Raw genomic sequence first — 20,809 nt, 5'->3', positions numbered from 1 at the left:
CACATGGCCTGGAACACCCCTTGGGTCAATCTGGGTCACTGTCCTGGTTGTGCCCCTCCCACCCTCCCATGCACCCCCAGCCTCCTCACCAGCGTGACCACAGGAGGAGCAGGAAAGGCCTTGGCTTTGTGCAGGTCATGCCCAGCAAAAAGAAAAACATTTCTGAATTACCAACCCTGTCTCCAGCACAGATCCAAAACAGAACCCCATACCAGCTACTGGGAAGGAAATAAACTCCACCTCAGCCAAAACCAGCACATAAATCATCTATTCTCCAGCCCAAAATGAAGGTTAATTTGAGGCATTCTTGCTCTTAACAGCTTTTGGTTTTCATCTACTTCTGCAAAACATGGTGCACCTTCTATTCAAGAAGTAGGAAACGGGAGCAAATGACCCTAAGCAGCAATAGTAAAACCCTAATAAAACATCCCATTCCCATAAAAAGTCCAGCTTCAATGAAGTAAGTTCCTGAAAAATTACATTTTACCTGTTGGCTTACAACAGATTAAAAAGCCCATTGAAGCAATCCTAAAAAAAATCATTTAAAGTACTCCTGAATTTTTAATGTCATCTTCTGAAGTGGTGAATGCAGCTACAGCACACCCCTGAGCCAGCACTGAGCAGGGCTGGTACGTTCACACAGAAAAGCACTCACTTGCACTGGCACAGCACCACATTTCAGCCAAAGTTGCCAGATTGCTTACAGTCCAAAAGCAGTATTACTAAGAATAGTCTTAGGAGTCTCTGCCATGGAGACTGACAGACCAAGTTGAGTAGCATCACAGTTCCCTCACAGCTGAAACAGAGCTATTTTCTTAGAATTTAAAAAAACCCAAACAACTGAATCATCTGAAGTAGAAGCAGTGGACTCAAAGAAGGGAAGTTAACTATCAAAATGCAGATGCAAGAGATAACCCCTTATCAAAATGGAACTTTAATTTAATTTTTTTGACTTTCTTTACTCTTTTTGTCACCTTATCCTTAAATCAGTCACGTTTACAAGGCACAGACAATACATCCAAGGTTATTTTTTATGCATAAATGAAATGTCAGTAAGTTTGTCAGGTATAATCAGTAGGGTGAAGTACAGAAATAAATCAAAGATCATTCTGGATTTAAACTGCAAAAACTGGATAGCTCCCAAAACTCTGAAAGGCAAATAATTTGAAGTCAACTAATTAAAAAAAAAAATCTTAATTCAGAACAATGACCATTGTGTGACTGCTATTACCTATACCAAAAAGTGGGGAAAATGGGTTTGCGGTTGCTCATGAATGAGTATTCTGTGAGGCTTTAGGAAAAAATCTGAAGAATTCAACAGAAGATGTAATACACTGGTTTAAAATTACTCCAAGATACTGATCTTGCCAAGCTCCTCCCCTACAAGAATGTTCTTCAAGAATGAAAATCATTTGACATCTAATCAAGTACAGTACCAAAAGAGAAAAAAAGTTAATCTGAAGATGAATTCTGTAGCCCTCCTCTTTAATCACCTCTGAAACAGTCCTCTGGGGGTGTGACACTTTTTTTGTAATGTTAATAAAGAGAAAAAAAGGAAGTGTGAATTTCATCTTTATATCACTATTGAAGTTTTACTCTATGCTATACACATTATTTGTACTGTAGCACATGTATATAAAATTGTAAAGTAAATGAATATATTTATATTGGGAGTGCAGACTCAAATGTTTTTACTGATGCCTGTGTGCAGTGAAAGACTGAGGAGAACCCTTAAGTATTGGATCAGGGAACTGAATCATCACATGCAGTACAAGATTTTGCAGCTGAGGGGGTGTAGGCTTTCTGTAAACCAGATCAGATTTGTATCAGATCCAACTAAGATCTGTGACAGCAAAAAGTTCACTCCTTTCAGCAGCAGTCCACACTAGTGCTGTGAGCTATATAACCTACTAAAGGTTCAGTTATTTCCAGCTTCCCTGGGACATGTGGGGGAAGAAAAAGCAGTAAGAACAATATTAGCAGTTTGTTGAATGCAGGTCTTGTTTTTTAGCATTCCATGGGTGTTCTGGACTAAAGACTTATCAAAGATTCAAGACATACAAGCATCAAGCAACATAAAAATACAAATTATGCAAGGTCTTTATAAAATACAACCCCTGGAACACTAATATTATTTACTGCTGCAAACAGAGCAGTACATTCATTTTTTCCTTGATAAAAATAGCTGTACTTAAGTGGGGTATCAGGGTAAGTAAAGTGAGGATTCTTGACACAGGCTAAAAAAGTATGAAACCATTCCTCTGCACAATGCAAGTAAAGCCTCACTGAGTACAGGTGCATTAAGGTCACTGCTGTTTAAAACTGATGAAAGAACAGTTACCAATTATAGGCTTCTGGGACATACAACAGCACTGAGACCAAGACTAAGAGAGCTTCTCTTGTTTAATTTTTGTACAGAGAACTTCAGAGAGAAGATTCAAATTCTGCTCACATCTATGAAGGACAGAAAGAAGGAAATGTAATTTAAATTGAAAATAACAAGGACTGAAGAAACAAAGAGACCTCCAGACTGTAGACAAGATTCAGCACAGTGCAATAAAAACCATCTGCAAGAGGGTCTCAATCTACTGCGAGAAGGAAGAAAGGAGGTCTTAAAGACAGACTCTACATAACAGTGTCAGCTAACTTGATATCCTACAATCATCTTTTAGTCTTTTATGCATCTTTAGCTGAGTTCTGCTTTTATTACAGGCTAAACAAACATAAACCACAAATTGAAAGAAAATACAACTAAACAAATATTAGAGATGCAGCAGTTGTTCAGCACTCTCAAGACAGAATACATTTTTGTTAGAAAGCAGTGCCATACACAGACCTTTACACTGCACTTATGTTAAACATTTGAAGTCAGGTCAGAGGAAAAACTGCAATGTTTGAGAAAACTTTAACAAAGCCCGAAAGACAACTGAAATCAATTACAGTCATCCAGCTTGAGTAAAAACAAACAAAAAAAAACCCCCTCAGTTTGTATCAGGACTACCAGTAATTGCCTTTTTTCTTACACCTGTCTCCAAATTCAAATGACAGGTTCACAGATTTTTGTGCGGGAGGAAGCAAAGCACATTTATGTTTTTAAATACCTTTGGATTTCCTTTTATTTTGATTAATAATTTGATCCTGATGGGGATGGGGTGGAGGTGGTGTAAGGATCTTCCTCTGAGATCAGTACCTTACCCTGCCAGTGCTCCCGGTGAGTATTTAACAAACAGCAGAGCAGAGCTGCCAGCAGAGGGCTTGGTTCACACCACATCCACTCACCACAGCTGCGAGGGACTGCACAAAGATCCAATCAGAACCACTCATACACAGCGAAATCTAGTCTTAAGGGAAAAAAAAAAATAACCTCCCCAAATAAAAGCTATACAGAAAAATCCTAAATTAATTCAGTGGGTTACAGTGTGCAAGTCTGAATACCCTAACAGTATACACTTGTCAGAACAATAAGGGCTGTGATATTATGACATGGTATTGATAAACTGAGGGGCACAAAGGCATGTGCAGTATTTTTACAGGCTATATCTTTATGTACAGATGTAGCTGATCCAAGAAAAGCCGTAAGACAGGAAAAAAATTAAGAGAAGGACACTTTTCATCTTCCCATGGTCTGAAGACAGATCCCCCTCAAGAGGGCAGGGGATACCATGGCAACAAAAACCTGCATGTCATGGTATGCTGACTTCCCTCCCACTTTTTTGCTAATAAACATCCTCTCACCTCAACATCTCCGGAGACCAGAGCTCCAGCAACACATTCTCTTTACAAGCCAGCAACTACAACAGCATCACCAAATTCTCTCTCTCATCTCTCTAAAGCAGAGAGAAATCAATACACACCAACTGGGTAAGGACAGATTGATCACCTTAGTTATCGGCAGTCAATGATATACTAAAACAAGACCCCTCACCTGGAGTTTAATATGATCAACCAAGACCAGTGTTATGCAATTCATCCACCTCAGAGTACTGCAGCATCACCCAGCTGGGTTTCCACAGCCCGTTTCAAGAATAATCCCCTTCCTATGAGAAAAGCCACTGCTGGAATGACCACACAAACACCTATCCCACCAGGAATGCAGGACAAACCCTTCTGAAATGGGACCCCTCCAGTGCATGTGTGTGTCTTCCTCAAACAGCCACTCTTCTTCCAACACTGCTTTTCTGTGAGAACAGAATCAGGAGATGTGTTAGACAGATAAAGCTTCTAAACAAAGCTAAAGAAAAAAAATCTGTTCTATATTGGGCACTAGCATCAACAATGCTCCAACGCTGCCTCACATTTATTTACCTATTAAAAGCAAATGGAATAGCACAAACTCTAACTGCTGGATAAAATAGCTGCATTCAAAGCAGTGAACCATACTGCTGGTAAACAGTTTTGGATCACTCTTTACACAAAGTATCTGCCACTCTTGATGCACTGGGTCAAGAGCAGAGGCACAACAATAGGCTGTGCAAATTTTATGTAAGGGTGCTAGGATGTTCCAGCTCCCTTGCACAGACATGCTGTACCTGATAAATTGGTACAAAATCCACAGCTAAAGAGCAAGGTTAATTCTTCAAGCTCCTTTCCCAAATGCACAGCATTATTCAACAGTAGAGACCTGCTAGTCTGCAGGAACTGAAGTCACTTTGAGAATGGAGAAAATAAGCCCCCTGGCCACAGTAAAAAAAAAAAAGCACAACAGCTTTGAGAACATCTTCCACATATAAGTACAGCACCGTCTTGATTTAACACAGGGTTCTGTGTTGACAAACCAAGTATATAATCAGAGATGGGATGTACTTCACACTCGTGTGAGATTGACATGAGATTGCCAGGAATGTAAGTATCCAATGCTATTAGCATGCACTACACACCCTTATTAAAAGCTTTTCTGTTCACAGCTTTATCTAGAAAGTGTTTTGCTAAGCTGGAAGCAAAAACTAATGGCTTCCCTTCTTCTTATAAGCTTAAGTAGCTGCTAACACCTTAACTGCTTTGGGTATTAAACATCCTGCGACAGAAAACTTGAGTTACTTCTCTGAATTTCAACTTAAAATTCTGAAGTTTATACCATGACCTTTTCAAAAAATTAATACTTAATATCAAATGCAACCAAAATTCCATATTCCATCCCAATATTTATTTGATGGGAGGAAGGGCCCAAGCAGACAGAGTATGGCTTTAGAAAAAGTAGTATCTTCACATGTTCATCTATCCACACTGCAGAATGAATTAATGACACTTAAGAAATTAATAATTTGACTTAATTAATGCTCACTATGAAACTGTTTTGATAATGATCCTGTAATTAGGTTGTCTACCACTCCTCTATGCCACAGACTACAAAGAAAATTCTTTGCCATTAATTTCTTCTTAATAAAGAAATTACAATTTTAGAAATTGTACTTCCAGACTATGTTGCATTCTGCACTGAAATATCTTAATGGTATCAAAAGAGCTTTCCACAGTGCTGCAACATTAACACACTGAAAAAGCTACCTGACAACCTTAGAAAAAGCTACCTGCCAATCTTAGAAATTTGAGAAATGTTCTGCTTACAACTGAGTATCCAACACCTGGTCATCCCATCATGGACCAGGAGTCAGAAATTTTGGGGAGCTGGAGGACAGAAAACTAATGTGGTTTCACATGTACTATGAGCACATATATATGTGTTTTATTTATAGTTTACCCAATACCAAACACACGGCAGTACTCGCCAATTTCGATTTCATACTAGTTTAGAGTCAGACCACAGATCATCATTTAGCTCCATTAAAAGGCGACCTGGAAGGCAGGAGTAATTTGCATTTATGGTTAGTAATTAAAATCTGACATCTCATCTCAGATGTCACAAACAAGTATCTTTGCTATACACCAACCAGTTATTTCTACTGGAACAATTCCACAGCCAGCGTCAAAAATACACTTAAACGATCACCAACACTCCCTAAAAAGAGTCCAAACCCCACATATCAGTGCTGATGCATTGAGCAGCCTAATAATGGTGTGAAACAAGTAAATCTGGAGAAAACACACATTTCCTCATGGAACTCCACCTATAAGGAGTGAAAAGTGGGATGCAAAAAAAAGTTCTGAAAACAAAATATTCACTTCCTTGGAATGTGGCCCATGCGTTTCTTTATTTCCCTAAACCCAGCAGAAAGACCTCACTCAAAACACAGCCTCCTGAGCACAGCCATATACCAGTTTTCAAACTGTCAGGAAAACAGCACTGCAAGAGCTTAATCTTAACCTGGAGTTAGTTTAGTGATGACAGTTTAAAAACAAAAAAAAAAAGTCTAGGAAATTAGTTCTACGTTCAGCTAAAGCTGGTCTTCTAGCCAAGCCAGCCTGCAATGCAAAGAAGGCTCTTACTGTCAACTCGTCTCAAATAACACACGGACTCGTAGTCCAAAATAGAAAAAGCTTCAGACGCACAGCTCCGAAATTTTTCAAGCCTTGACGGCGGCGCAGGAGCCACCGAGCAGCCCTGGGAAGGCTCGCTCAGGATCCGTGTCTGTGCAGATCCAGCAGCATCCGATCCGGATCCCATCGGATCCAGCGGGCTCTGCCTCGGCGCCGCAGACGTGAACCTCCGGCTGCTACCAAAGCAAGCGCATCCTTATTTATTTACTTTTTTTTTTTTTCCCCCAGCGTCTCTACCAAGTGCTTTCACTTCCCTTCCCAGACTGATTCCCATGGCGAGCCCCCGAATCAATACCCTATCTGCTGGAGGCGATTTGGAAGTGGAAAACCCGTAAGAGATCCCCGCTCGGTGACGGGGAAAACAGACCTAAAGCTCTAAAAACCTCTCGCACTGGGGGACCATCTCCCAAAAGCACGTGTCTGGGGGGGGGGGGGGATGAATACCATTGCGTCACGAAGACAAAAAAAAAATATATAACACAACTGAGACGCAAGCTATGCACCCGCGCTATTTGCGCCTGCTCGAAAGCGAGCTTTCGGCTTTTTCTTTTTTTTTTTTAAGCTTTTCTGCCGACACACTCCGAGAAGCCGCCGCACCCCCCGCACCGGGGGAGCCCGGGGGCCGCTCTCACCTTGTCCAGCTCATCGTGCAGCTCGGCCAGGCTGGGCCGGAGCAGCTTCTCGCCCAGGTCGGCGGCCGTGTGCCGGTAGTGGTCGATGCGGGGCACGGCGTCCATGGTGTTGTGGCCGAAGGTGCGCAGGTAGTAGGTGTTGGTATGGGTATCATAGTAGTAGTGGTGGTGCCCGCCCGAGTGCAGGCTGCCCTCGCTCATCACCGTGTCGCCGCCGTTCTGGACGCCGCTCACGTTGCCGCCCTCCGAGCTGCCTCCCCCGGGCTCGCCGGGGCTCTCGCCACCGGCCGACGGGTCCACGAAGTTCACCCGAAACCTGCCCTTGGCTTCCTCGCCTCCCTTAGCCGCCACGCCAATGTCCCCGCACGACTTGCGGGGCCCCTCGGCCACCAGGTCCACCTGGAAGCGGCTCTGGCTCGGAGTGGGACCCAGCGGCTTGCCCAGCGCATCCTTGGAGCCCTCATCCCCCGCGGACCCCGTGGCCAGATCCTTGCCCTCCATGCCTTCCCCTCGCTCTGCGGCCGCCACTGCTCCCAACGCCTCTCCCGGCCGGCGGCTCCGCTGCTTTAAGCGGCCGAGCAGCGCCCCGGGGCTGCCGCAGACACAGCGCCGCGCCCCGCCCCCGCCGCAGCGCCAGGTGACGGTGCCTCCGGTCCCTCCGCCCGATCCCGCTCTGCCCAGGCAAGAGCGCGGTCGCTTCCTCGGCTGGCGCGGCGGGAGGGATGCGGGGGGGAAAAAACCGGCGGCGCCGCGCAGGCTCCGCCCGCTCCCGGCTGCGGCGGAGGGGGCGGCGGGAGCGCGTCCCCGGCCGGGCGGCGGCGGCTCCTCCCGCCCGCACTATGGCGGCCCCGCCGCATCCGCCCCGCGGCGGCGCTGGGAGGGGCAGGGGGGCCGCGCCGCGATCCCGCCCGGCACAGCCCCGCCGGCCGCCGCCACGTCTCGCGAGAGGAGCGTGGGGGCGCTCGGAGCCGCGCGGTGCCTCACAGAGCCCGGACCCCTCGGGAGCCCCCGAGACCCCTCAGACACTCCCTGGTCTCTCACACACCCCCGGAGCGTTCACACACAGCCCCGGACTTCCCATGCACACGCCCAGATCCCCTCAGACACCCCCGGACCTCCCATGCACACCCCCAGATCCCCTCAGACCCCCCCGGACCTCCCATGCACACCCCCGGATCCCCTCAGACACCGCCTTAACGTTCACACACGGCCCCACCTCTCATGCACACCCCCGGAGCCCTCACGCATCCCGGACCTCTCATACACACGCCTAGAGCCTTTCGGTTCTCTTTGCAGTCCCACACACGCCCGGATCCCCTCAGTTCCCTCTGCAGTCCCTTACACACACCGCCGGTCTCTTAATACACACCCCCAGATCTCCTCAGAACCCCCTTGATCCGTTACACACACCTACACCCGGACCTCTCGCACATCCCTCATAGATCCCCCCCAGTTCCCCTCACACACACACTCAGAGCTCTTACATGCTTTGGTGCCTCACACAGCCCCTCGGGCCCCTTATATACCCCTAGATCCCCTCACATCCCTCCTGTTGCTCACACACACCCACACATCCCCTAACAGACCCCTGGTTCATCACACACCCGACGAACCCCACAGTTCCTCAACCACGGCACAGAACCACAAGACTGGGTCAGGCTGGAAGGGACCACACGGGGTCATCTGGTCTGTTCTCCCTGCTCCGGCAGGGTCATCCCAAAGCACATGGCACCGGATTGTGGCCATACGGCTCTGGAATGTCTCCAGAGACAGAGACTCCACACCCTCCCTGGACAATCTGTTCCCGTGCTCGTTCACTGCACAGGGAAGGAGTTCTTCATGCTCAGGTGGAATGTTCCTGTGCATCAGTTCCTGCCCTTTCTCTCGCCCTGGTGACTGACCATCACCAAACCGAGCCCCACTCCATCTCCCTGGCACCCCCCCTCTCGATATTTATAAACAAGGATGAGGTGTTTTTCTCAGCTGCCTCTTCTCGAGGCTGAACAGGCCCAGCTCACTCACCTGTCCTCATGAGAGATGCTCCAGTGCCCCCGTCATCCTCATTGCCCCCGGACCTGCTCACACATTACCTGGTTCTTCACAGACCCCCTGCACCCGTCACACACCCCTGGGCCCCTTCACACACCCCCTGGATCCTCCTTTTTTACCTTCCAGCCTCTGGATCTCTGCCAATTGCACTGTAAAACCCACTTGCATAATAGATCTAATGCCACTAGTGCCTTTTTCTGTCTCCTCTGCTGCAGCTTTTTGTCCCTGTTCTCTTCAAGTTTATTCTTTCTCCAGAAGCATGCATGGTTCTTTAATTTGAAAAGTGAAGTCGTTCTGCCTCCTTGCTCTCACTGGAACATAAGTGCCTGGATAATCCATTAAAGCATATGAAGTTGCCTCTTTGTGAAAAGAAACCTCAGATGGGAGTAAAATACTTCAGCTTCCACAGTCAGAATTTAAGCAGGGGCTCACCAGTGATTTTTCATTGTGTATTTCTGTTGTCTTTATACTTGAAGGTAGCAGCTCACAGAATATCAGGAGAGGTGGGCTATGTCTCCAAAACAGTTTCACCTTATTTAGGTTGCTACAAATCATCAAGCAAAAATTCACTTCAGCCAGGCCTCTTGAGCAATGCCACCTCTTTATGTCAGTGACATTTTAGTTGGTACTTCTAGGTTCCAAATATTTTTTTTTCCCCCTGATGTGAAGTTCTGTATATTTTCTCCCTCCGCCTAGCAAACTCTGAGTGCCAGCATCCATTTTCTAGCTCACCACATCTCTACTGTTTTATTTCAATTAACAACAAACCTGGTGACGTCATCCAACAGAAAATGACTGGAACTATAACACAAAGCTCGCTTTTCCATAACAATTAGAGGAAGAAGTATTTCAATTCTAGGGATGTGTACATGCCTAAAAAAGCTAAGGATGCCTCAGTAGGTTAAAAAGATGGGTACACTGATCATTCTTTGTTTAAACACTGTTCTGGAAAAACAAAAAATATCACTTCAGAATGGTTTTGAGACCTTATTTGATAGACTCACAAATTTAAAAAGAAAAAAGAGAAAATATTTGAAACATTTGGCAAATTTTCAGAGTGTGAAGAAAAAAAAAATCTCTGTACAAGCTGGAAAATAAAAGGTTAGGCCATGGTGAAGTTTTTTTACTTTTGTTAGGCTGCAAACACTTGTAAAACAGTGGATGATGAAGGGAACGAGTCAAAATAAAAGATTTCTGTTCAGAACTGAAAGTAAACAGCACCTAAACAACAAATGAAATGCAAAGAAAATCCACCTTACATTTTTCATAACTAGACATAAACATTTCTTGATCAACATCTGCATAGAATGTCATGTGATAAGGTGTTTGGAAACAGTTTAGACTTGGAAATGGCAATTTCTGTCAGTTCCCTGTATAAATAAGTGAAAGCATTGGAGAGAAGCAGCTAGTGAAATCCCATGGATGTTATACAGTTGATGATGGTGGGATGGTATTGCAATATTTAGATATTTTAAAGGACACCCTCCATGGATGAGTGGATGTGTGTTGGCTACACCTGCAAGGCCCATGGCCTGTCTGGCATCAGTTCTTAACATTTCTGTGATTCTGTGGTTTTATGAATGTGAGATAACGCTTCATACTGGCTTTGAAGAAAACAAAAAGTTGAGGATGCTTCCACAGCCCCCAAGAAAGACAAGGGAATGGAGGACACGAGGAAAAGACTGATGAGAAAAATGCAAGCCTCTCAGAATTAAAAGGGTCAAAAAGATGAGGAATTACCACTGTATGAGAAGCTAGCAACAACAGCAAGAGGAAATTGAACTGAGATTTCATCAGGGTTCTGGGACTTCATGAGAAGGGTGAGAGATTCTGTAGCTGTAAGGGAGAATAAAGGGCACACAAATTCCCATTAACTGCCAATTAAAATGTCATCGATAGTAAGAAATATACTTTGAGAGAAAAAATAAAAGAATATTCACTTTAAGCTGACAATTAAATGGTTTCTTACATACCACTGCTTAAAATAGCACTGCAGTAAAGTTTGGGTGTTATTGGTAAAGAAACTATCATAACACATTAAATAAAAGCAAGCACTAAATTACTGCTATTCTGGCCAAGATTGTTTACCACAGAACATTAGTAATTGGTTTTTTTTTTTTCTTTTGAAAGGGAGGACAGAGGGGCTGTGGAGGTTTTCAGTATCTTTTGACAAACTTTCTGCTTTGAGCTTGCCATTTACAGATACTTCATAGGGCTCACATTTGATAAATAATGTGAAACACTGGAAAATGCAAGCACTTTATGCCATTATGATTGCTCTGTTTGTTTAGACTAGATCTCACTCCTGTGTGCCTCTTTGCCAAGCAGAAGAACTGTAATTTTAAGTCTTTCTCTTCCAAAGTGCAAGCAGATGACAGCAACTCATTTTGCCAAGTGGATACGGCCTTTTCTTCTCTGAGGGCTCTTTATATCATCATCATCATCATCATCATCCACTGGCCTTCAGCTCTTGATGGGCTTGCTGTTCCAGATCTGTATGCTAATTTAATTTTTTTTCTGTATATTATTTTATATTGGAGCATTCATCTCATGCTCATGATCTGTTTAGATTTGGTTTTAATACATTTCCGCTTTTGCATGGAAAAGGTTTTCTCTAGTAACTTGCCTTATTCCTGCTGTTTGTTTGTGCCAACTTCCTCTCAGCCTTTCTCAAGACATTCTTGATTGGTGATACAAATTTGTCATCTCTCTGTAATTATTTTTTTTCAGCAATTGGCACCTGTAAGAATTCAACTCCTTTTCGTCTCCTCCTTTGTCTTAGATCAGTTTCCTCATTTTGTTGGTGGGTTGTTTTTTTGGTTTTTTTTTTGATGAGCATAGGTGGATTTTGGGATTTTTTTGTGCTTTTTGGTCCTGTAGAGTAAGCTTAAGTCACTGTTTCTCTGCAGTTCTTCAGTGCTAAAATTTTAGAGCAGGCTCTGTGCATGTGCTACTTGAACCATATTGAGGATATTTGCCTGCTTGGATTGTCATCTACCTGGTTGTTCCTTAATGCAGTCATCATTAGAATGTAAAAAGGTTGTTTTTTGCATCTTGTCCCCCATTTCCTTAGCTCATACACAACCTGATTCCTTGTTCTGCTTTTTTCTTCATTTCCTGCATATTATTTATTTCCTTCTATTTTTTCTTCCTGCTCATTAGAAAATAGAGGCAGAGTTAACATTTGTATTCTCCTACTGCGCTGTTTATTGTGTCCTTTATAATTATTAGAGGTGTTCATCTAAATCAGGTTTAAGTAATAATTTATTATCCAAGAAATCTGGATGAAGTCTTAACAAATACGGTATTGTCATGTGGTAACTTACCTGTATTTGTATTACACTAATCCTAGCTTACAAGAAAAAAAAGGTAATTGCAGCAACACTTTTGAAAGGCTGCCAGATAAATCCTATGATTAAGACACTTAGAAATGAAATCCGTTTGCTGGCAGCCGGATGTGGTGCTGGAAAATCTCTTCCAGGGGGCCTTTCTTGTTCTGTTCATGCCTTAGATGTGTCCCTGTGTGTCTTCAGTATTTCACTGTCCTTGTTTTTATGGACCTGGTGGGAGTGAGACCACCACCATAATTATGCTAGTCCTAAAATTTCATTCTCTTCAGAGAATGTTCAGACACTGAAACATTCTCTGAAGACTGACATGCAAGATACATTTTGGATAGCTTCTTCAATACTCTGTCACCAATGCATTTGCTTAGGAGAGAGGTGCAGGGTACCTCTTATGTCCATCCAAAAATGTAAGTTTCTGCAAGATGCTGTGTGATTTTGGTAGCTCAACAAAGGATATTCAGCACCTGCTTTCTGCCTTGAGTGTGAGTTTCCATGTCTAGTTTTAGGGTACTGGTTTATCTTTAAAGTTCTGGTTGTCTTGGTACCCAAGAAACTGCCTTTCATCCTGTGCCCATAACAGTCTGGTTGAGATCAGCAAAGCCCACAGGCTCTAGAAACCACTGCCAAGGTGTGCATGTGACACAGGGAGATTAAATGCAAAGACAGACCTTATAATTACGAACTTCAATTACCACATATCATTCAGAGCACTTTTTGTCTGACTCACTCCTCTTTTTGCCCAGCATTTGAAAATTGCAGTGTGTACGTACATCTGTTAGGAAGAAGAAATTATTCAAAGGGAGATGGAATTAATTATTTTAAAGTGCTGTGGCTATAGGCAGATGCATCAGGAATGATTTGAGAATATAGATGAACTTTGGGCAAGAATTCTGGAAATAAGACTACAAACAGGCCTTTTGTGCAGTATAATGTATTTTCAAAATAAAATTATGCTCTTTGTGATTTTGGGTTTTTTGTTACGTTTCTTTTGTTGCAAAGTTTTAGTATTTTCTATGTCTCAGTTTCTAAGGAATTTTATCACAGATGAAGCTGCAGGCTATCACTGAGGTGCTGCTGAAATGTAAAGTGGCCAGCCTGAATACTCGGTAACTTCAGTCCAGACTACTGAACACTAATTTTGATTCCAAACCAAGCAGCTAAGCTGCTCAGGACAGTGCTCATACAGTCCATCTCACCAGAGAGCCTCCTAGTTCATTCCTCAGTGAGCTAGGAACCTGTTCTGATAGTTTCTTTCTGACACCTCTGTGTGAGCAAAGTCCATTTCGCATTTTTCAGTTCCTTCATCAGTTCATCTCTTTGCTCTCTAGAACTACAAGCAAGAAGTTGTCTCACACATAAAACTTCTGAAGATTGTAGCCTATAGTCATGAGATAGCCAGAGCACAGGGATTAGGAAATGTCTTACCATTCAGGCATATAGCTAAAAGATTTCTGTTTCTCATTTTTCTTTTTCAAAGTTTTTAATTTTTGTTGCTGGGTTTTTTTTTTGGTTGGTTGGGCCTTTTTTTTTTTTTTTTTTTTTTTGTTTAGTTACTTAATTATGTTTCCAGAAGATAAAATAGCTTCTATGTCTTTGTGTCCCATTCATTATCTGCTGAAATGCATGTCCTGTGGAGCAAATACCCATTCTGTAAAGAAGCCAAAGGAGACAGGTTGGCCAGCAGCCCACCAGTGTCCACAGATATCTATATTTCCAGAAGCTCAAGCCAGCCAACCACATTCTACTCATACAATTAATTTTCAGTCCTTTTCTTTTAATTCTTCTTGTACTATGACAGTTGGTCCATTAATATTTTTTTTTTCATATTCTATAAACACTCATTATCAAAATTGAGTGGAAGTTACCAATAATTTATGCTACAGTCATCGTTTTGGTTTTGTTTTTTTTTTTCACTTTGCCTACTTAATTCAGTATTTAGAAAACTCCTTGTTTATGTCATGCCTTGTAACAGCTTAAAACTGAGTGGTTCAGGGTGGAGGAAAAAGTCCAATTGTTTGAATGGAAATCTTGATACCCTCCTCTGATATGATGAACAAAATGTACTCCATATACCATCAGCACCAAGTGTAGTTAAGCCAGTATTTTATAGATTTTTTTTCATGTTAATGTACAAGTTTGTAGAGTTTACATGTTCAGGAAGTTAATATTATGGGAAACAAGGATTGCATTACTTCTATCAAGTGTCACCAAAGTAATCTCTTACTCCTTAACTTTAATTCATATTCAGATCTTTAGGGAAGTATGGTATATGATTGGGATGTGCATGGTATATATTTAGCATCAGAGGAGATCCTGGGATCCAGGGATCCTTGGAGACCAGGCAGGGAAGATGAACCTTTACCACATCCCTGAGGATGTCTGCACAGGGAGCATGTGTCCAGCCTTTGGAGTGCCACCACTGGGAGCGAATCAAGGAAGCTTGTTCATAATCAGTTTTAATAACTATTCTCTCCTTTCATCTCCAGAACAGGAAATTAGTGTGGGAGCACAAAGGAACCAAGGTGAAAGAATATACAGTGGTAAAAGAACATATTCTGACTTGAACCATTTCACAGATGGGAAAACTGAGGCATAGAGAGATGACAGCCCAAATCGAATCTACTGTGTGAGTGTGGAGGTGGATTATTTTGAACACACAATACCTTCTCAGTTTTCATTTCCACATTTTTGTTCCACCCACAGATTCATTGGGGTAATTGCTAATACTGAAGGCAGTCAAATCCATTCTAATCTTATAAGCACTGGAAGCTGAAAACGCAGTTTTGTAGCCAAGCACTTGTTTTTTCCCTTGCTTTCAGGCTAAGAAATACAGATTGCATTACAGATACTAGTTGTAGGTCCTTTGTGTAACTTTTAAAGATGTGTTGGCAGGATAAGTTGCTGTATATTGTATTCCTGAACAATGCTTAGTATTTTGGTCAAGTGTTCTTTTTTCTTGGGGTGTTTTTGTATGTGCTACTGAAGTCTTTGAATGCTTAGATAGTGACTCACCTGCATCCTTTCAAAGAGTTTATCACTAATCTCTGAAAATCATTACACCAACATTTTATTAAAAAAAAAAAAAAAAAAAAAAGTAGCCCCATGTCTTTTTATAGGGCTAGAATCCAAATGCTTTTCTTCTTATCATTAAAAATGTCTTTGAACTCTTTCTCTAGGATAAGTTCAGGGTGACCTGAATGAATGGTCCCTGGGAGTGCTAAGGAAATTTAATGTTTATGAAAATTAATTGAAAAAGATAGCATGTAGCTAACATGCATATGACACTTCCAAGTAAACATGACTGTTTCAAAGGAAAAAAAAAAAAGATGAAAACACCATCATGGTGCAAAAAAGTGAAAAAGGATGAAACTTCTGAGGGTGGTGAGGCCCTGGAACAGGGTGCCCAGAGAAGCTGTGGCTGCCCCAGCCCTGAAAGGCCAGGTTGGGCAGAGCTTGGAGCAACCTGGGATAGTGGAAGGTGTCCCTGTCCATGGCAGGATGTTGGAATGAGATTATCCTTAAGGTCCCTTTAAACTGAAGCCATTCTATGATTCTATTACTTTTGATTCTATGAAATTGTTATAATAATATTCAGTCAGCCACTCTTCCTCATTTAAATCCTTCAGTTTGATTAGTCTGCATTTAAAAAAAAAAAGCACAATAGACAAAAATTTCCAGTTTTCTAGAAAATAGAAATAAAATAGCTTCTATAGCTTCTATAGCACAAATAAAAGTGCTTAGAAGTGGAAAAATGAGAGACTGAAAAAGGCTGTGGTTCTTATGATGGGTCAAATAGGAAGGGGTTTAATACATGTGTGCAAAATGCTGTAAAGCACTGGAAGAGGGAGAATAGGGAGCTACAGTCAATCTTCCAACTGTAATAGAACTATCAATTAAGTTAAAAATTATGATGAGCAGCATAATAAGCTTGCAGATGCCATAGACTTAGGTAGGTGGGAAGAAGGGCCTAGCCATTCAAATGACCAATAAAACATCAGCAGTTTTCAGGCAGAGGAAAATATTAGAGCTCTTAATCTTTTTCTGTCAAAATATATGTGAACTCTTAGCAAGGATTAGACAGAATTCCTTCTCAAAATCAGTGTATAAGTTGCTATCTGAATTTTCTCATGCTTGCATCTGGCACTGGTCCCTTCAGAGACTGGATTTCCAGATGATGTTTGCATTAACTTACCTCCTGTAGTGCTCCTGCTTCTAGGAAAACACCCCTATTCAGAGGGATCTGGTGGAGAAAGTGGACATCAGGTACCTTTATAAACGCTGGGAAACTGAACTGGCAGCACAAAATATGATACAAATCCTGGTAGAAACGTTCAAAAGAGAATCTTCTTTTATCATTTGCTTTTCCCTTGATGAAAGGTACCTAAAGCACCATTGAAACAGACACTGACTTGCTACTGCTTTGATCGATTTACTAGTTTGTAGTTTCAAAACATCCTCTATGCAGCTCATTCAGACCAAGAGGGAGAACTTCTGCTGTAACTATAGCTCATTCCCATCCCACATGTCATATTGTAAAATCTGTTTTATCCAGTTTCAAAAATAACTCCTTCAACAGTGTCAAAAACATATGGCAAACATCACCCCCACACATCACATTTTATTGTCATCACCCATTTATGTCAAAGGGAATTAATATCTTAGGCACTCCTTAATCTTCAGGATGGACTGGAAGAAAATGCAGCAGAAATACTGTCCTGCAGTATGTCTCTCTGCACATCCTCTACTTTTGAAAATCCTCTACTTTTGAAATCTGGTTATCCTTCTCAACTAGAACATCAAAATGCAAAAATAACTAATTTTGTCTTTTGGCAGTGCTTTTTCTTATCTCTTTACTCTGTCAGCAAGCAGCAGTTTTTCCTTCTGTCCCTTTATGGTATGATCTCTTCAAAGAATATTTTTGTTCTGTTTTGTAATGGAAATGATAACTGATTCTTCATTCCATTTTTGCTTCTATTTGTCCTGTAAAGACAAACCTTGCTCCTTCTGTGACCAGCTATCTTCCACAGCAGAGACTCACTTTAGACAAGGATTTGCCTCCATTCTGCCACTGTCTTGTCTCCTTTATGTGAGAAATTTGGAATCCCTATTTGTTTGTTTCTCCTAAAGCTCATGCTGCTATCCTTGTCTTGTTCTGTTCTGTCTTTCCTCTTGGCCTTCTTCAGCAATAGATCTTGAGCTTTAGCAGGTTGAAAGGTATCTGATCCCAGATTAAAATTTTCAGTACTGTAGGCCACTGAATTTTAAAAAAATCTTAATGATCTGTACTGTATTGAAATAAATATTCAGTTGAATAGCTGTTTTATATACATAGCTAGACACCCGACTTAGCAAATTATGTAAGCATGTGTTTGTCTCCTATGCCATTCAGCAAGGCACTGAAGAATGAATTCTGCATTAAACTTGCTGAGGCTCACTAAGGTCAAGCAGTTTGATTGAGAGACATGCCAGAGGTGGATTGCTGAAAGAAATCCTTCATTTGGCAGTTTGGAGCATGGGGAAAAAAAAAAAAAGGTAAAAAACATAGACACTAACAAGGAGATTGGAGTTCTAGATTGAACACTTCCCCCCTCATCAGCTATATTTAAATATTGTCACTGAAGTAATTAATTTGGTTGTTTTTTGTTCTTTATTTTTTAAGGAAGTGTATTTAATAAAAAAATAGAAATAGAAGTGAGTAAAGATATTTATATTGAATTTATCTGGATTTAGTTTTCTAGCAACTGAGCCTAGTTGAGAGGCACAGACAGTGACCCCCAGAAAAGATTCTCTTATGGTTCATGTTGTGTTTTTCCATTTGACCCTTACTCCTGCTCTTTGGGTGAGCACACACTGCCATCCCTCCATAGCATTGTAACATGCTCTTGTATTAAATATAAGGAGGAATTCTGCATGCTGTTTGGGGGAAACCTTTGCAGGAAGTAACACACAGCATATTTAATGGGAAGCAAAGTATACATTTCAGAAATGTAATTGTAGATAGAAAAATGTGGGCATTTTTTCTAAGTTCCTGCTTTTATTACAATATGGATGGCACCTTTACTTTGCTCAGCTGACAGTTATGTCTGTTTAGGTAGAATAGTGACAGATATATTTTCATGTTCCAACAGGAGAGCAGGTGTTCTCTTTTTCAAATGAGCAAAATAGGTAAATGCTGAAACTGGCATTTTGGAAGGCTTGTTGCTCCACTCATTCCTTAATTCTCTGTCAACAGGTTGATGAAGTCTTGACATTTCAAGCATTTAGCAACTAGATACAAATAAATTGTCTTGTCAATTTGCAAAATATTACTATTTTATCTTCATACTAAATTGTGGACATTATTAAATATAATTTAAGATGCCAGAAAGGCCTTCCCTAATAAGATTACCTGAAACCTTATACTTAGCAATGCTCTGTGAAAACTGCAACTTTGACTTCATAATCTACTAATTTTGCTTGTGTTTGCATCTTCTCTTCAGTCAGATTTCTGAAAATTTTTCAGCTTTTTTTTTAAAAATTGAAAAACTACTAGAAATCAATTTGTTCCCAAAGAGAAGGAATTTCTTTTCTCAAAGAAACCAGGATGACTTTAAAACATGATATAATATAATAATTTTACCACCTTGAACAATGAAATGAAAAAATAAAATTACATTTAAACTGCTATGTTAGCTTCTTATGGGCACTTAACATAATGTAGTCCTTACAGTTCTGGAAAAGAATTACTTGTTTGATAAATAATATTTTAGTGGATTATTGACTTTAAGATAACTGACTCATAAATACAAATATGATTCCCTGAGAGTCCACAGTAAAAATTTTGTTTTCTGTTTATCCAGTATGCACAGGAAGGAAAGGTCAGGGCTAAAAGCAGAAAGTTTAAAAATTCAGGACAAAAAGTTATGATGCAGTATGTTTTAAATTTGTGCAGCTGTTGCTATCCCTCTCTCTGTACTATCCAGATGTACCAAAATTCTTGTTTTTAATCTGGCTAATGTCAGATTGAACACTAAACATTTCACACACACAATTGAAGTCACTCTTGATTTCTTCACTTTTATTCTGACTTGGACATGGGTCAAATTCAAGACCTGTTTTTTCCCAGTTGACTTATTCTGCAGATATCAGGGACAAACACAGTACTAAGAAAAAACTTAGGTTCTCCTGGATAATTTTTCCATTGCTCTGTAGTGAGATTGTCTTTAACTTACATTTATGTTGTGCTGCTTTTTAAAAATCTAATTGAAAAAAATTGAGTAAATTAAATTAAATGCTTTGCTAATTTACTCTTATTATTAAAAAAAAAAAAACAAAGCAACCCTCAGATCAAAATACATTATCAATCTGTTTTAATCCTGATCTGTCTGTGAAATATTGTAACCTTTATTCAAATTTTTTTACAGGTTTGGTAATAGATACCCCTTTATCTTGTTCTGAGTTTTAGTGGGTCTGTAAGTTAGTATCTTTCTGTCAGTTGTATTTTCCTAACATTTATTTTCTAAATAAATGTTAGGAAAATAAAGTGGCATTTCTTCAAAATAGTGACTTTTCAGAAAAAGCTTTATAGGTTCATCATCACAATGCACCAGCTGAGATGTACCCCAGTAATTTACAGGGACTATGAATACATAGGGAAGATAAAACATTATCACTCTTGCATTAAAACTTTGTTGGAAATGAAAACTCAAAACCCCATTTATTTATTTATTTATTTATTATACAGGAAAGCGGGGGTTCTTTAGTTAAATGTAAATTAATGATAACAGTCTAATTTAGGTAGTATAATTTTAGAAAATTATGAATGTACACATAGACATTTGCCAAAAAACGTTATAAGCCATGTGATTAATTTGGTCTCAATAATTTATTGTCTTAATTTTGCAAAAGAAATCCTGTACTTTGATTTTTTTCTTGGCTGGTCAATATAGGAGTAGCTACTTTGAATGTCAAATTATTGCCAAAGATTCAAGGATGCAAACAACCTTCAGACAACTAAATCAGATGCTTCCTCAGTGGTGTTCCTGTTTGGGAAAGTGTGCAGGGAAAATTCTTTCCTCTCCTTCTTGCCATTCTTCTCCTGCTGGGGTAAAGCTGTTCTTTTTCTTCCCCTGCTTTCTCTCTCTTCCTACCCACCGGCACTTAGAGCCAGGTCTTTCTTTTGCTCCCCACCTGAGAGAGCCACCACCATAAACATGACTTTTAGCCAGCAGAAATCCATTCTCTGTGAATAAATTTGCTGCTTTTATTCCTCATTTCTCTTTTGCAGGACTGGCCTGGATGGGAATTGCCTGAAGACAGTAATAGAACACCCTCTTCCAGAGCTCCCACAAGAATTGTCTCCCAGTGCGA

The 20,809-nt window shown here is 41.0% G+C and overlaps 2 protein-coding genes and 1 long non-coding RNA gene across 3 annotated transcripts in view; 1 reads left to right on the top strand and 2 right to left on the bottom strand.

Moving 5' to 3' along the window:
* Positions 1-7,900, bottom strand: part of SLC12A2 (solute carrier family 12 member 2) — a 53,926-nt gene extending 46,026 nt beyond the window's left edge. Inside the window, exon 1 of the mRNA XM_059874126.1 lies at positions 7,065-7,900. Within this exon, the coding sequence (XP_059730109.1) occupies positions 7,065-7,565 (501 nt within the window). The 5' untranslated portion in view covers positions 7,566-7,900. The remainder of the gene's footprint in view (positions 1-7,064) is intronic.
* LOC132341958 (uncharacterized) lies at positions 2,386-7,047 on the bottom strand. The gene is made up of 2 exons (XR_009490360.1): positions 3,926-7,047; positions 2,386-3,827 (listed from the first exon to the last, which is right to left on the bottom strand). It is a non-coding gene; the product is annotated as an uncharacterized LOC132341958 (long non-coding RNA).
* On the top strand, positions 7,564-8,460 carry LOC132322132 (nascent polypeptide-associated complex subunit alpha, muscle-specific form-like). The gene has a single exon (XM_059836421.1). It carries the CDS (start codon positions 7,564-7,566, stop codon positions 8,458-8,460), a length of 897 nt encoding a protein of 298 aa, XP_059692404.1.
* The last annotated feature ends 12,349 nt before the right edge of the window (positions 8,461-20,809 follow it).

The sequence above is a fragment of the Haemorhous mexicanus genome, chromosome Z (assembly GCF_027477595.1).
Source record: "Haemorhous mexicanus isolate bHaeMex1 chromosome Z, bHaeMex1.pri, whole genome shotgun sequence".
NCBI lineage: Eukaryota > Metazoa > Chordata > Aves > Passeriformes > Fringillidae > Haemorhous > Haemorhous mexicanus.
The sequence above is the reverse complement of the archived record's forward strand: the minus strand, read 5'-3'. Positions and strand labels throughout refer to the sequence as shown.